This window comes from Chelon labrosus (genome assembly GCF_963514085.1).
Source record: "Chelon labrosus genome assembly, chromosome: 20".
Classification (NCBI taxonomy): domain Eukaryota; kingdom Metazoa; phylum Chordata; class Actinopteri; order Mugiliformes; family Mugilidae; genus Chelon; species Chelon labrosus.
Genome location: NC_140353.1, coordinates 18,109,282 through 18,123,890, shown reverse-complemented (window position 1 = coordinate 18,123,890; position 14,609 = coordinate 18,109,282). Strand labels below are relative to the sequence as shown.

Below are 14,609 nucleotides of genomic sequence, written 5' to 3'. Positions count from 1 at the left end.
AAGAGATGTGAGTGAAAGTCCTATGTTACTCTTTGTAATACTGACCACGTTATGTTCAAATCTAAATAAAAAAAAGGAAAGCAAAATATTCCCTCACACATTTAATGAATGCAAGAATGTTTATTGTCTTCTCAGTATCAAGGGGTTAGACAGCATTTTCAACCAACTCTCTGAAAGGCAGACCCAGGAAGTTTTTATGTTCACAATGGACTACCTTAGGAGACAGTCGTCTTCAGGTAACTTGGAAGGCCTCACACTATGCCAGTATAATATTGCATTTTCTGGTACTTTTATGCTTTGATTCCATTGTTACATCAGTCTTTTGGCTCACTAAGATCTTAAGTTTTTTTTCTTTCCTTTTTTTTCCTCTAGGTCTCTCCTGTGTTGAACTTGTAAATGATGACAGACTGTGGCTTAAAGACAACTTTGGACAGTTCGTTGTGCATGCCTCCTACAATGATTTTGTTACCCTGAAGAAGAATTTCAATGGAGTAAGTGTTGCCATTTAGTCCTAGCTCAGACTTGCATGTTCACACATTTAATTTAATTTAAGACCCCTTAAAATAAGGGGTCTTAAATTAAATTAAATTAAAAGTTTAACCACTTTCTGAAAAAATAAGATGAAACTGACATGGAAAGACTCATTACTCACAAATTATACACTGCTTTTTATTTTAAAGTTAATTTATCAATTCTGCATGTAAACACTCCATTATTCATGTTTTGTCAACGCATCACCTACCCAAGTAACGTGGGATCCTCTGATGAGGTAAAATGTGTAAAACTATCCATGTGACTTACTGAATTGCTGCTTCTCAATTCTAGGTGGCAGTTGCAGATCTTCTCACTCTCAATCAGTTGGCTCAGCTTGCAGCAACCCCCTCACAGCTGAACAAGACGCAAGATGTGATAAAAGTCATGACAGTCGTCGACCCAGCTGACTTTGGCGCTTTCTTTGATTTTGTCTCACCAGCAATTGAGGTAAACTAACTTACTAACATCATTTAATGCTACTTAATACAGAAGTTCAGTTGTTAGCTAGCTGCTCTAGCAGTTTAAACTAGCCTTGCCTTCAAATGTCCTGTTTGGCTTTTATTGTTGATTTGGTTTTTGTTTCCTCAGTAACACAGCTAATAATATTATATATGCTCGTTGCATTTTCAACTTATGAAACAGATGAAACCTAAATACAGATTTGTTCTTGAAACAATTTTAACTTGGAGCATCTAGCTAAAACTAATGAACTCTAATACATTTACCCTGTAGTGTGTTACCAAAAAGGGTTGATGATAAATCGCCTTTCCCTGGCAGTAATTTAGGTTAGGCAAGATTCGTTCACTAATGCCATTTCCAGCTAATTCGAAACTTTTCTTTCTTGAAATTTTCATTAAGATGTTTGACCACTCACCCTTATTAGCTTCATGAATTCTAAACACTGGATGTAAATGACCGACTGGTGGGGAGCCTTGAGTTGTTTTTAGGAACATCTTTGGGTGACACCCACCTGAAACTCACATGATTAGGGTCTGTTAACAACCGATACTTACATGCAATTGTTCAAATTAACGTGTGTGGTGTTCAGTTTTTTCACAATTAATGATACCTCAACAGCATATTCATTTGAATCAGTGACCTGCAAATTTAAATTGTTTATCTGCAAATGTCAGGGTTGGTGATTTTAAGTTCAGAATGGAAATACCTTGCATACAACAGCTATACTATATGGTCAATGGTTTGTAACCTACATATGCAGGGAAAATCGCCCAGCTTTAAGTTAAGTAAGATATATATAGAAAAAAAGCTTACATTTTATAGTTATAATGTATAGCTTTTAAAGGAACAGAGCAACTTCTTATCAGACCCATTATACACAATTAAATAATTGACTCATGACTGACATTGATTCACCCATGATTGAACTTTAGCTCATGGAAACTATGTACATTCACACAGGCCAACCCAGACAGCTACACAGACGAGGTGAAATCTGCCTTCCTCCAGGAAGTTTTCGACAGAGGAAGTTTGTCCTCTCCAGCTGTCAGTGAAAAAGAGTTCCTGCTGTGGCTCAGGGTTCGACTGAGCCCTCTCCTGGTCAACCTCGCTCCCACCCTGGTGACACCCTTATTCAACATCACGATGGACAGGAATTGCAACAGCACCCAAGAGATGTAAGATTATCTACACCCTACAACAGTTTGCGGGGAACTCACAGTTAGCAGTGGTCTGTAAGCAGGGCTATAAATAGCATACTCTGTCGAGTGTATTTTAGATCATTCAGATAAATATATCGTGTTTATTCTTTAATCACTTTATTCAATTCATCTGTATTTAGGATTATACTGCTGGACAAACTGCAAATGACACTCAGCAATAACACGCAAAGGGAGATCTACAGAAACATCCTCCTCTTCCTCCAAGGTTTGTGCAAAAGAGGATATTCATCTTTGACAAAAGGATTTTTGTTATATATAATGGCAAAAAGTTGTTTCTCGTTGTCCAAATTATAATAAACTGTCTTGTAAAACAGGTCCACCACAGCTGAAGTGTTACAGTGGTGGAAGTTTCTACAAGTATCTGACAAACACCTTCCTCAGTTTTGGCTTTCCAGATGTGTCTATGTTCTTGTCCCTTCTGCCACCGACACGTGAATCAGAGGTGAAAAGAAATCACGTGATTATAGCTACAATGCAAAAGCTTACAGGTGTGTTGTTTTTCCAGTAATAATATGATATATATCTTTTCTTTTTGTCTCCAGCTCCTAAGCACCATCAGCACCTCAGAGCTCCATCAGTTCCTCAGCCAATCCAGTGTGATCGTTAACAAATCTGACATCTGTGTCATCTTCAACAACTACAATAACACCCTTGTCTTCCTGGAAACTGTATGTCCCTCGTGTGAAAGCCTCCATTAAACATACAAAATTAATACCAAAACACAAAACTTTTACATGTGGTAACTAAATTGTCACATTTATATGTCTATAAAATTACCAATTTTCCCACAGAATGTCATTTAACATCTAAATACATTTCATTAGGAGGACGCTCCAGATGATTTGAAGATGATGATCCTCCCTTGTGTTTGGCCTTTGGCCCTGAGCAGCAGCAGTAGATCTGAGGCTGATTCCTGGTTCGATCTACGGTTGAGGGACTATCTTAGATTCCTCAGAAAACCCCTCATCAGCTTCACCGTGGTGCAGAATGCTTCATGCTTTGCTTTTCAGAAGCTGTAAGTCTCTTTTTTACAGCGTTAGAAATTTCAGTGGATTGATTACGTGATACACAATTTTGGATTGTTTTCCTATCACTAGGGTCACTGTAATGGGGAATAACTTCACATACAGTGGTTCTGATTTTGGACAAGAGGATGTGTATGCCACCATCAATACCTATCTGAGAGTTGGTAAGATATTTGAGTATATCCAGTGTGCAATAGATGTGTAATGCGCAATACCAATATGGTGTGTCAAGTTAAGGAAAAACAAGATGCATGTTTAATACCGATTGACTGCTAAGTGCACACAGCTAAAATGTTCTACTTTACTAGACCAATAGCTACAAACAACCTCCTTATGAGGATGTCAGACATAAAAGGGTTTCCAAGATGATTCACGTGATCCCCTTGTTTTCCTCTTCATGCAACTGGTTAGTCCTTCAACCAATTAGAGACATTTTATTGTTAACAAATTGACCCGGCAGATCTTTGCTGGAGCATAATTAGTTCCCAGTGTAGCGGTTGCAGACCAACTTTTCGCCACATAAAACTGTGGGTGGGGAAGTTGGTCTGGCTTCAAGGCTAACCTTTTATAGTACAAATTACCAAATGTGTGCTATTGTGGTAATACAGATTCCTTTGTTACAATGTTGGATTTTGGATTTACACAGGCTCTGGAGCCAGATGCTATAATGCCAGGGATGCAGAACTGAACTCTACCGCCTGGTTTGACGATAACATCGGCAACTTTGTTACATATATCACCCTGAATGATCTCACAGCCTTTGTCTCCACCACTCAGGTCAGTGCTTTAATAGCATTAATACCTTAGAAGCTCATTTAATCTATGAATTTAATGAGAATAGTTGTTTTGTAATGTGGTGAGGTTTGTTCAAACGTATTTGTACCTTACTAAAACCAAAGGCAATTAAAAAAGTGAATTATAAGAATTTGATAATGAATATTAAGTAAATTGTTTTGTTTATGTTTGAAGATCCAAGTGTTCTTGGAAAATCAAGCCAACCTGGAGCTCTTCAACAACCCAGCAATCCCAAATAACGTAACCAATTACTACATCACGCAGCTTTTTGCATTCAACCCAACTTTCAGCACCATTAAGTAAGTACCCACAAGTTAGGAATATGCAACTGCAGCATGTAAATTGTACATATAATTTAGTTGGTGAATGACTGTCCTTCTGTAAATGAGATTGAAACATATTCCATTTTTCTTTCAGGCTTCCAGGCCTTTTCTTGTGCTCTTCTGAGGTCCCGATTTCGGCCTATTCTTCTTTGAATGAAGCTGATGCGATACTCATCTTGAACAAGCTTAAGGAATTCTGCAATGGAACCAATGACCCTGAGGTACCAGCCCTAAAAGTTTCTAGTTTCATTTATTATAAGAGAATTTATTTCTTCAGCACTTTTCAGAACAATGTTACAGACTGCTCACTGAGCCAGGATTACAATATTCCAAATCCACGATGATGCAAATAAACACTGTGCCCTTGTTTTGGACATTTTTGGTCTATTAAGGGCAGGGTTAATGACAGACCAACAAAACAAAACTTTCTTTTCCATTTGCACTGAGTTGAAGATCCTGAAACTTTATAGCGTACCACCTGAATTCTATGGGTGTCACTGACAATAAAGACCTTAGTTATTGCCGTAAGAGTTCTCTAAAAACTAGGATTCATTGTTATTAAAGTTTTAACTATTTACCTGTCCTCACCTTCAGATAATTCTTGACTACAAGACTGAATCCTATTTTAAAGGGTGTGTTTAAAATGAGGACATTCATCTTAAAATTTGAATTCATAAATAATGAAATGAATTCAGTTATCAGAAAGTAGCATATTTAATTTCTTAAGATTTTTTTTTTTTTTTTTTTAAAAAGCAACATTTATCATATCCAAAAGCTTAATTGCACAATTTTATACAGTATTATCTCGAGACGCTTGAATCTTTTAGATGCTTGTAGTAGCCTTGAATTTATACAATAAATTAGGTGAACAATGATTATGGAAATGCAGAAATCATTTGCAGCAACAGTAAATAAATTCTAATGAGTCTAAATATTCTGTAGCATCAAATGACTTTCTCATAATGCATTAACTCTTGAGAATACACTCTCTTCACACTTTTTTTCATAACCAAAAATGTTGTGTTCAACAGGTGTCTGCTGCTCTGGCCTCCAGCATCAACACCATCACAACACAGACATTTGTAGCTCTCGGCAATTCAAGTGCAGGCCTAACCACCAGCCAGATCACTTCAGTTTCCCCGTCAGTGCTGGTTTCCTCTTTGACCACCCTGGCCTCAGTCAGCGCCTGGAGTCAGCACCAGGCCACCACAGTTGTCCAGATCGTTACCTCCTCAGGCTTCCAGGTAAAGGCCATAAACGTCCACTTAAACTGGTTGAAAACAATGTAAACTATTTAACAATTATGCCCAATAATGATGTCAATTTGGTTTAGTCAACTTTCATTGAATATAACTTACCCTGGACATGGCTGTAATGAACGCTTTTGTATGAAACAGATCAACAGTGGAGCTGCCCTGGAATCACTCGGCACACTCATTGTTGGAGTACCTTCTGAGTCGATAGAGAAAGTCGCATCTTCTGAGCTTCTCAGCGTCTCCAAGAGCCCATCCTTTGTTTCCAACCTGCTGGCTGCCCCAACTGTTGTCCAACAGACCTTCGTCAAAAAGGTACAAAGCTAACTTCTGATTGTGCCACAGCATAGAGTGCTGCTGTGATTCCTGAGTCAACAAATCATTCATTTGTGGGGAGTATTGGAAACGATCATTATTTGAACATCTGGGGGACATTGCAGATCAAAACCTGAGAAAAACACTCCTTATTTAAGCTTTAAGCTGTTTTTTTTTTTTTTTTTTTTGGCGGGGGGGGGGGGGGGGGGGGGGGGGGGGTACAGATGTTTGAATTTATACATAAAATTTTAATGTTTTAATAAAAAGACACAGAAAAGTATGGAATTTGTGTTGACTAAAACAATATTTTGGACATGAAAACTTTGTACAATTTACTTAATTTATTTTAAATTTCCCACCTATAAAGCTGTTAATACAGTGTGATCTATTTAGAGTTAGTGGATTACAACCACTAACAAACTTTTAAAAGACGATATTCAACATAATGTGTTTCTGCCACTTATTTCTAACCTGCAGCCTTGCAAGTGGCAATTCTAACGACTTTAATTACCTGGCAGATCATTTCTGTGGACACAAGTCCAGCCAAAGTGGTGCAGAATGTCCCCGATGCCATGGCAAGTGAGATCCCAGCGTCCGTACTGCTATTTTCTGAGGAGACTGTGAACTTCGACGTGATCAACAGGAAGACATGGACACAAGATCAGGTCAGTGTGCCATTTTACATGCAGCATTCTTTGCAGATTAAGTTCAGATGTCTGATTGTGACATATTTACACAGATACACACTGACAATAACAGAAGAGACATCTTTAGATCATTGTAGTAGCGTTTCAGAAATGTTCTTATAGTCAGAAATGTTTTTTTATTAAAAGCCACTCTGCTTTTTGTTCTTCTAGGCTGCCATGTTTTTTGGGTTACTGGGTGCAAAAAATGTTGACAGTGAGCAGTAAGTGAATGTCCCATAACTTTCTATCATACCTTTTTTTTCGAAATAATTTTATTTTGGGATCTATTAAGTCCCTTTGTGGTTCCCATTCTTCCTCACAGGCTTTCTCCTTCCGTGCTGCAAGGCTTCACATGCACAACGGTGCACAAAATGACAACAGCAAAGATCCGAGGGCTGGTCCGAGCCAGCAGGCCGAGGAGAGGCAGGGCTAAGGTGAACCTGAAGGAATCACAGGTAAAATTTGCAAATCACTGAACTGCAAAATTATACTTTCTCTGAAGCGGATATTTGGAGAACTGATAAGATAAGTTGGCTATACAATACCAGTATCATAAATTAGCATTTCTTCTTTTTTGGAACTAATTTTTTGTTTGACATACACACATAAACACATACTCAACAAACACAGAGGAGATGTATAACATATACAGTTACCCTTGCTTCATGTTATTTTAAAGTCTTTTCTGATTTTGTTATGGACTAGATCTGTGTATATACCAATCAGTGTTCTTATATTTGTACAACATACTTCCCATAGTCTATTCCTCACCTTCTCTCCATTAACCTTACACTGCTTTCAACACTAGCAAAATTACTTTACAAGTGAGGAAAAACAAACAGTCCCAGAATATATGAGTGAAGTCACCCACCGCTCCACGCTTCCTCCAGCATAGTTCAGATGTATTACTGTATTTCGACTGGAAAATAACGCATTTTGACCTTCCAATGGAATTCCCTCCATGCTGGGCTAGTTTATGTCCCTCTTTGAATGTTTCCTCCCATTCTCCCTCTGATATTATGATATTCACTTCCAATATATGATATTGTTATCATTGGATTCGTGTTGTAGTGCTTTATAGATTTTTGATATAACAACTTTTTTGACTCGTCCTCCTGGTGTTTCTGTAAATAATCTCTTAGCTGGTAACTTAAATTCTATTTCAGGTTGTGTGAATGACTTCATGGTTTGTCCCTTAAACATTTGATCAATATATATTTGCCCCTTGTTATCACATTTGTTAAATCCTGAATCCCCGGTAGATGGTATAAAGTCTGGGTTCTTTACTATTTTAGTAACCCTGCCTACAGAATTTGACAATTTCAGCTTCTTTCGTACTGCTGACCAAATTTTCATTGTTCCACGGATCCACTCAAAACCCATCCCGTGTTTCCCTCATCATATCTCCAATTGTGCCAACCACCATAACATATCTTCCCATATCATCTTTAATCACTTTCTCTGCTGAAAATGGTAGGGATTTATTAATTAGTATGGTCACCCCCTTTTCTTGCCATATGAAGCATGAAATACTTTGTTTCTCCATTCCCTTTTTTCTGTCCCTCCTGTAAATCCAGTCTCTGGCGAAGTCTCTCTGGGGAAATAGCACTATGTGCACCTGCAAATTCACAGCTGTAATAAAGTTGCTACTTACTCAACTTGAGTAAATATATATATTTCACATTTATTAGTTCCAGACTGTTGTCTAGTCCTTACCATGGTGGACATTAGAGTTCTCTCAATGAGTGCTTGTAGGCCTGCCTCAGTGATGCGTGGCTGTCTCCTTTTCCTCTTCTGTCCTGTCACAGTGGTCTAGCTGCCCTGCATCCTCACTCTCTGTAGTTTCTCCCACTCGTCTTCCTCCTCATGAATCCCCATGTCAGCATGGGCACAGCCTCCATTAGTGTATTGAATGTCTTGGTCATTGTTTCCAGAAACACCTTCAGCTGTGCAGGATATGGAGACCGTGACTTTACGTTTTTCTCCTTTAGTTTTATTACATCCCACACCTGTTTCCTCTTCTTCTGTATCTCGGTCATGAAGTCTTGGTTGAAGTAGATGGTCCATCCCTCATATAGTATTTTTTTTTTCCATGCTTCTCGGGCGTAACTCCCCTCGCTGAGTCCGCACCCCCAATATTTACCTTGTCTTCTCCAACATGGCGCCACTGGAAGTGATTAGCATTTCAACCTCAGGATTATATGACAAACCTAATATTCTAATCTGTTTCAGTGTTGTGTATGGTTAACTTGTATAACAATTACCATTCATCATTTTCTGCAGCTGACTTGCATGTACAACCTGCTCAGTGAGGGCCTCTCACAGAACTTCACAGATTATCCTTCAGACATGCTTCTCTTCTTCAGGTGAGTCTGTCTCCAAACTTTTTTGTATTTTGCTGCACAGACCTCACAATGTGCCAAGGATTTAAAGAAGTACATTTGATTACTGATTTTCTTATCTTTGTGTTTATTACAGCAACACAGATGTCAAGAAAGACAACTGCAGGTCATACTTTTCTGCAGTGGGTACTGCTGACTTTTCTGTGGCCTCCAAACTTTTGAACAAAGGCTCTCAGCTGCTCAGTGAGGCCAGGACCTGCTTGGTGAGTGCCTTTAAAATTTAGGTTTCCTACTGAGGCAGTTAATGAGAAAACAAAATTTTATTTGCATCCATAATAAATTTACAGGGTATCAATGTGTGTCGCAAGTTGCCCTGTCAAGGTAACTCTAAACGCTGTATTTTCAACTCCTAGGACATAAATGGCATGAATCTGAGCCGAGACAATGTGGAAGTTCTGGGGAACATGGCCTGCACTCTGGATAGCTCTTACATAAAGAACGCAGATCCTTTAATCCTGGAGAAACTCAAAGCCTGCAAGGACTTCTCTGACAGCCAGGTGGCTGCTATGGAGACCCTTCTGCTGTCTGGGAAAACACAATACGGGTACAGTAATTCAAACAAGTCATTCACTGAGCAATTTAAAGGATAAGACTGGTGAGATTCAACATGAATTTGTACTCACAGTACTTTCTATTCCCCACACAGTCTTGCTATACACAAGAATGACTGCATCTAGTTGTTATTTCATAGTGACTAGAGACTACAACTGTTAAATCACTGTGTTCACATCCATGTATTCAAGTAATGATCATGGGGAACAGACAATTTGCAGTGTGACTGCTTTGTTAGACAGTTACCGAGAATGTTTCCTCAGTTTTCCTAATTTTGTCTTCACTCATTAGAAGCATGTATGGTCAGGTCGCCTCAATCCACAAATATAAAACCTATTTTTAAATCAGTGCTTTACATGTGTATCAAATGTTTAAAGATCTTCAGTACACTTGGACTAGGGGTTGAAACATACGTACACAAATAGACACTACACAAAAGAGCATTACCTTGAACTCTATGCAGTTAGTCGTCTACAGATCACTTTGAGGCATTTGCATAATCTGCAACATCTCTGGCAACAGGGAAGTAAGCAAGACTGTAAGAAAATATCCTTTATATACAACATATCATTTCTATATTTTATTTTCAGCATTGCCACAACCTGGAACAAGCAAACACTGGAAGACCTCGGGATCCTTCCTCTATATTTCACAAGAAACTTCTGGGGCCGGTTCAAAACTGTACGTGTCTTGATACTTTTCAGTCCGTTAATATTCATTTGAAATACCTTGTACACAAACGGATGCCTGATATCTATTTCAGCTATAAATCCATTTCTATGTTTCTTGTTTTCAGACAACAAAGAAAAAGTTCCTTAAGACCTTCATGTCCAACCTGAGGAAAACAAAGACAGAGAAGAAGAAGCTCAAGAGGCTGTTTAAGCAGCTCAGCCCTGTCATTGCTAAAAGGGGAGCAGGTAAACATGTTTTTACAAAGCAGCTGATGAAACTGGAGCTGGAACAAGTAGTCAGCAAGTGTTGATGAGTATGTAGCTTCTGCTTAACAGCGACTCCTGTGTCCACAACTCGTAACGATAGAAATGATGACTGAATAAAACATAGTGTAATGTAAGCAGTGCAAAGAAGAGTCATTGTTTTAGTAAACTCACAGAGAAAAGACATTTTCTGACATTAGAAGCAAAACCTCTGAGTCAACTGAAATGAATGGGTTATTGTTTATAAATTCAGCTTTTTTTTTAAAGAAAATCCATATGTTCAAAGTAACATAGTCTTGCACAGTTTGCCAAAATGCAAGACAAACAATGCTATTTCAAGAAATCAATTGGACATGACAAATGTTTGACCTTGGTATTAACTACAACAATGGGCATGGTAATCAATGTCAGAAATAACAATACAATTGCAGCCCTAGTGGACACAGCACTCTCACTGGTGCTCTTAATTGTTCAAAAGGCTGCACCGTGGGCAACATCACCCAGGTGACGGTGAGCGACGCTTCCTTCCCATTTGGCTACGACCAGACCCAATTTGACCTCTGCCTGGATGTCCCTGTTCTGAAGGAGAACCTCAACTCTATCTGCGAGAAAGTGAATGACGATGACTTCCAGAAAATCATTCTGAAGAAACTCAACGAGGTATTTTGGGAATATATGGGAATTTAGAGAGCCAGAATGAATGTTTATTTATTCATTTGTTTGACTTAGAGACATAAGAGAGATGAGAGAACCAAGAGGTAATTGCAGTAGTGCGATTGTCTGTAAAATTTCACCATTAGCCAACACATGCTGTTGCACATTCTCTATTCTTCCAGGCATTCCCATCAGGGGTTTCTGATCAGGAAGTCCAGGTGCTTGGCTCAGTGTCTCGTGTGGCGTCACTTGATGACATCTCTAAGTGGAACATCACCAAAATTGACACACTGGCAGCTCTCATGAAGTCTGACGATGGACCCTGGGAGGCAGCAAAGGTACAAACACAGGGATTCTCAAAATCACAATGTTATGAAGTAAATAATGTTCACACTTGCATGTATATATTGTGTATGATTTACTCACTGTGTTTTCTTCATGTTGTTCAGAGCAAAGAAATCATTAACAAGTACCTGAGTACGTCAGGGAACTCCCTGGGCAGCACTGAACTGAACGTAATTGACTCCAACCTGTGCTCATTGAACGCCAGTACACTGAAGACCATCAGCACAGACAGTATCAGGTTAGTATAACCAGGTAGTTCAGTTATACTTAAACATGACTATGCAAACATGACGTTGTGATGCAGACATAATATTTAGTAACATTTTCTTCATTACCTTGTCAGAAATGCAAACCTTCTGAATGTGGCATCATGTTCAACTGAACAGAAGAGAATCCTGTATGAAATCAGCAACAGTTCCTTCAGCTCACAGCGGACCAGTCCCAGCACCTTTTACAACTTAATTAAGTCCTACCTAGGTAAGCTCCATGTCTGTCTTCCTAGCTATTTCTCTGTCTCTCAGAAAACACCCTAATTGTTCTGGTTCCTGACAGGTGGAGCACCTCTGTCGGACGTAGCAGCACTGTCAAAACAGAACATCAGCATGGCTGTGGACATTTTCAAGAGTTTGGATCCTGATGTGATTGCTGTAAGCATGCTTGAAGAATTGATGACAGGAAGAGCTGTCCATATCCATCACTTTATTTAGTTTCAACTGGAATATAAAATATGCATACTTTATTTTAGCATAACCAATTTGTAACTTAATTTGCAGGTCTAAGGGATATACAGTAGATAATAGTTAAAATAAATGCACCTAAATGCTTTATATCAATTGTTCAGTGTGTTAACTATTTCAAGAGCAATTTTCCTAACTGTTCTTCATCTGAAATGCACAGGGTTTAACCGTGACCACCGTGCAAGGCCTGATGGGAAGTCATCTGCCCGATCTGAAGTTGTTTGAGAATGATACCGTGATTCAGACATGGGTGAACCTGCAGCTCCAGTCAGACCTGGACAAATTAGGTCTGGGTCTAGTCAGCAATAGGGCCAACCCGACCACTGCATCAACCAACTCCAACAACACCACAGCCAACGCCCCATCAGTCACAAATAGCACTGTGGCAGCAACACCAGGTAACAATATGTTTTTTGTTTTTTGTGTGTATTAAGAGACAGTTTCCAGCTTGCATGGAAGCACACAATGTAGTGCATTTATGAGGTTTGTGAAAGTGCTGCAAGTTTCTGTGTTTCTTCAAATTTCTGTTGTAGTCAGAGAAAGAATTTTCCAACAATTAAAAATCTTTTTTTCATCTGTACTCTATAGTCTAGTATTTTTTTTTGTCATACTAACAAACTTGCTGGCTAGCACCTTGAATTTTTAATCTTAGTGCAGTAATGGGTCACGTTGCACCCTCTACTGGGTTCAGGGACAAGAGAACACAGGCGAGCCACACAATGTCACTAATTAGATTCCTCTCACCCACAGGAAACACACATGGCTCCAGTACTTTTGTGTGTTTAGTAAGAGACACTTATCTTGAAGCCTATATGCACAAGCACGCAGTGTGGTAATACTGCAACCCTGGTGGCAGCTCCAAACAAGAGCCACAAGAGCCACCAGTCAGATTAAGCCTTTAAGGGTTTTAAAAGAAAAGCGCTGCAGGTGTCTGTGTTTCCTCAAATGTTTGTTGGAGTCTGAGAAAGAATTTCAAAACAGATAAAAACCATTTATTGATGGGTCAAGGTTTCTGTATTCACCAGTTTTTGAACTTTTTCAAATGTTTTTGATTTCAGCTTTTAGAAGCTAAACTCGAGTTGTCAGAATTAAACAAATGCAATGCAAATGAACCTGCTAGCAAACATTCTTAACTGTGAATATCTCAGTGCAGTAATATTGTTGAAGGATCCTCAGGTTGCAGCCTCCACAGTTTTCAGCCACCAGAGGACACAAGCGAGCCATACAATGTCACTAACTAAATTCAATCTCATCCACAGGAAACACAAATGGCACAAATTCAACCACGACTGCTTCAGAAACAACCCAAGGTGGGTGTGCTGTACTTAACAGTAAATGGTAGTCTTCAAAATTAATTTATGCATAGTGGCACAGTATACTGTATGTTTTACTTTGTGTCGTAAAATCTAATATTCTAAATGTGTTTTCTGGGCTTTGATTTCTAGATGCTGCAGTAGGTGGAGCAGTTGAGCTTGCAAAATCGAAAACATCCCTATTACTGTCTGCTCTGCTGATAACCGTGCTTCATATGCTCCAACAACCAGCCTAAAAATGCACTGTAGGTGACTTCAGGATCCTTATCAATAATAAAAATGGATTCCTTTAATATTATTATTTATGATGTTTGTTCACACTCTGTATCTATGTTGTTAAAGTGTGTAACTGGTGTATAATTGAACAATCACAGGAATTGATATAGTGTATAATATTTTAGGTGGTGCAGTGGGATTTTAATTTTGGGAGTGTTTCTAGTAATAAATGTTCGTCATTATTGTTCACTTATTACTAATAGTAAATTAAAGTATAAGATATAAAAAATATGTCAAATTTACTATTCTAATTGTTGTACTTTAATCTCTATTGTTATATCCTAATTATTAAATGCATACTTATAAATATCTGTGTGAATGTGTGTTTGTCTGTTGGAAATATAATACATTGCAGGTCCAGATCATTATAGATTTTACCTTCTGCAAATCCAACTTTTTGAACTTGAACACATTGGAATTGCTTGTTAAAGATTAAAGCGTGGTTTATACCTCTGCGGAACATAGATGCTGTAACCTACTCACGTAGCCTATGCCGGTGCGAGCCATTTACACTTGTGCCATTCTGACTCTCTCTGTAACAATACGACCCAAACGCTCGTCGGTGCTCTGTCTTTTTTTGCCAATCACTTTCTACTTCCCGCTTCACTTTCAACAATGGCGACTGAAACTTAAGCTGAAGACGAGGCTATGGAGGTGCACAGCAGGCAGAGGTGCACAGGGTCAAATGGACGGAGAAATACATAAGTATCTTTAACATTTTATTTAAATATTATCTATTGAAGAAAAACAAAATCAAGAGTAAAAACGTATTCTTATCTAAGTAT

At 38.6% G+C, this 14,609-nt stretch overlaps 1 protein-coding gene across 1 annotated transcript; it reads left to right on the top strand.

The window, feature by feature from the left end:
* Positions 1-645: 645 nt before the first annotated feature.
* On the top strand, positions 646-14,016 carry LOC311505687 (otoancorin-like). Its single transcript, XM_084569381.1, has 28 exons — positions 646-981; positions 1,954-2,168; positions 2,333-2,418; positions 2,528-2,655; positions 2,756-2,881; positions 3,038-3,228; positions 3,311-3,402; positions 3,885-4,015; positions 4,208-4,332; positions 4,451-4,577; positions 5,388-5,600; positions 5,754-5,924; positions 6,443-6,589; positions 6,782-6,831; positions 6,933-7,065; positions 8,894-8,976; positions 9,089-9,215; positions 9,366-9,556; positions 10,155-10,245; positions 10,361-10,481; positions 10,978-11,159; positions 11,336-11,491; positions 11,603-11,736; positions 11,842-11,975; positions 12,051-12,145; positions 12,396-12,633; positions 13,495-13,545; positions 13,681-14,016. Exons 1-28 carry the CDS (start codon positions 919-921, stop codon positions 13,782-13,784), a joined length of 3,705 nt encoding a protein of 1,234 aa, XP_084425507.1. The 5' UTR covers positions 646-918; the 3' UTR covers positions 13,785-14,016.
* Positions 14,017-14,609: the final 593 nt, after the last annotated feature.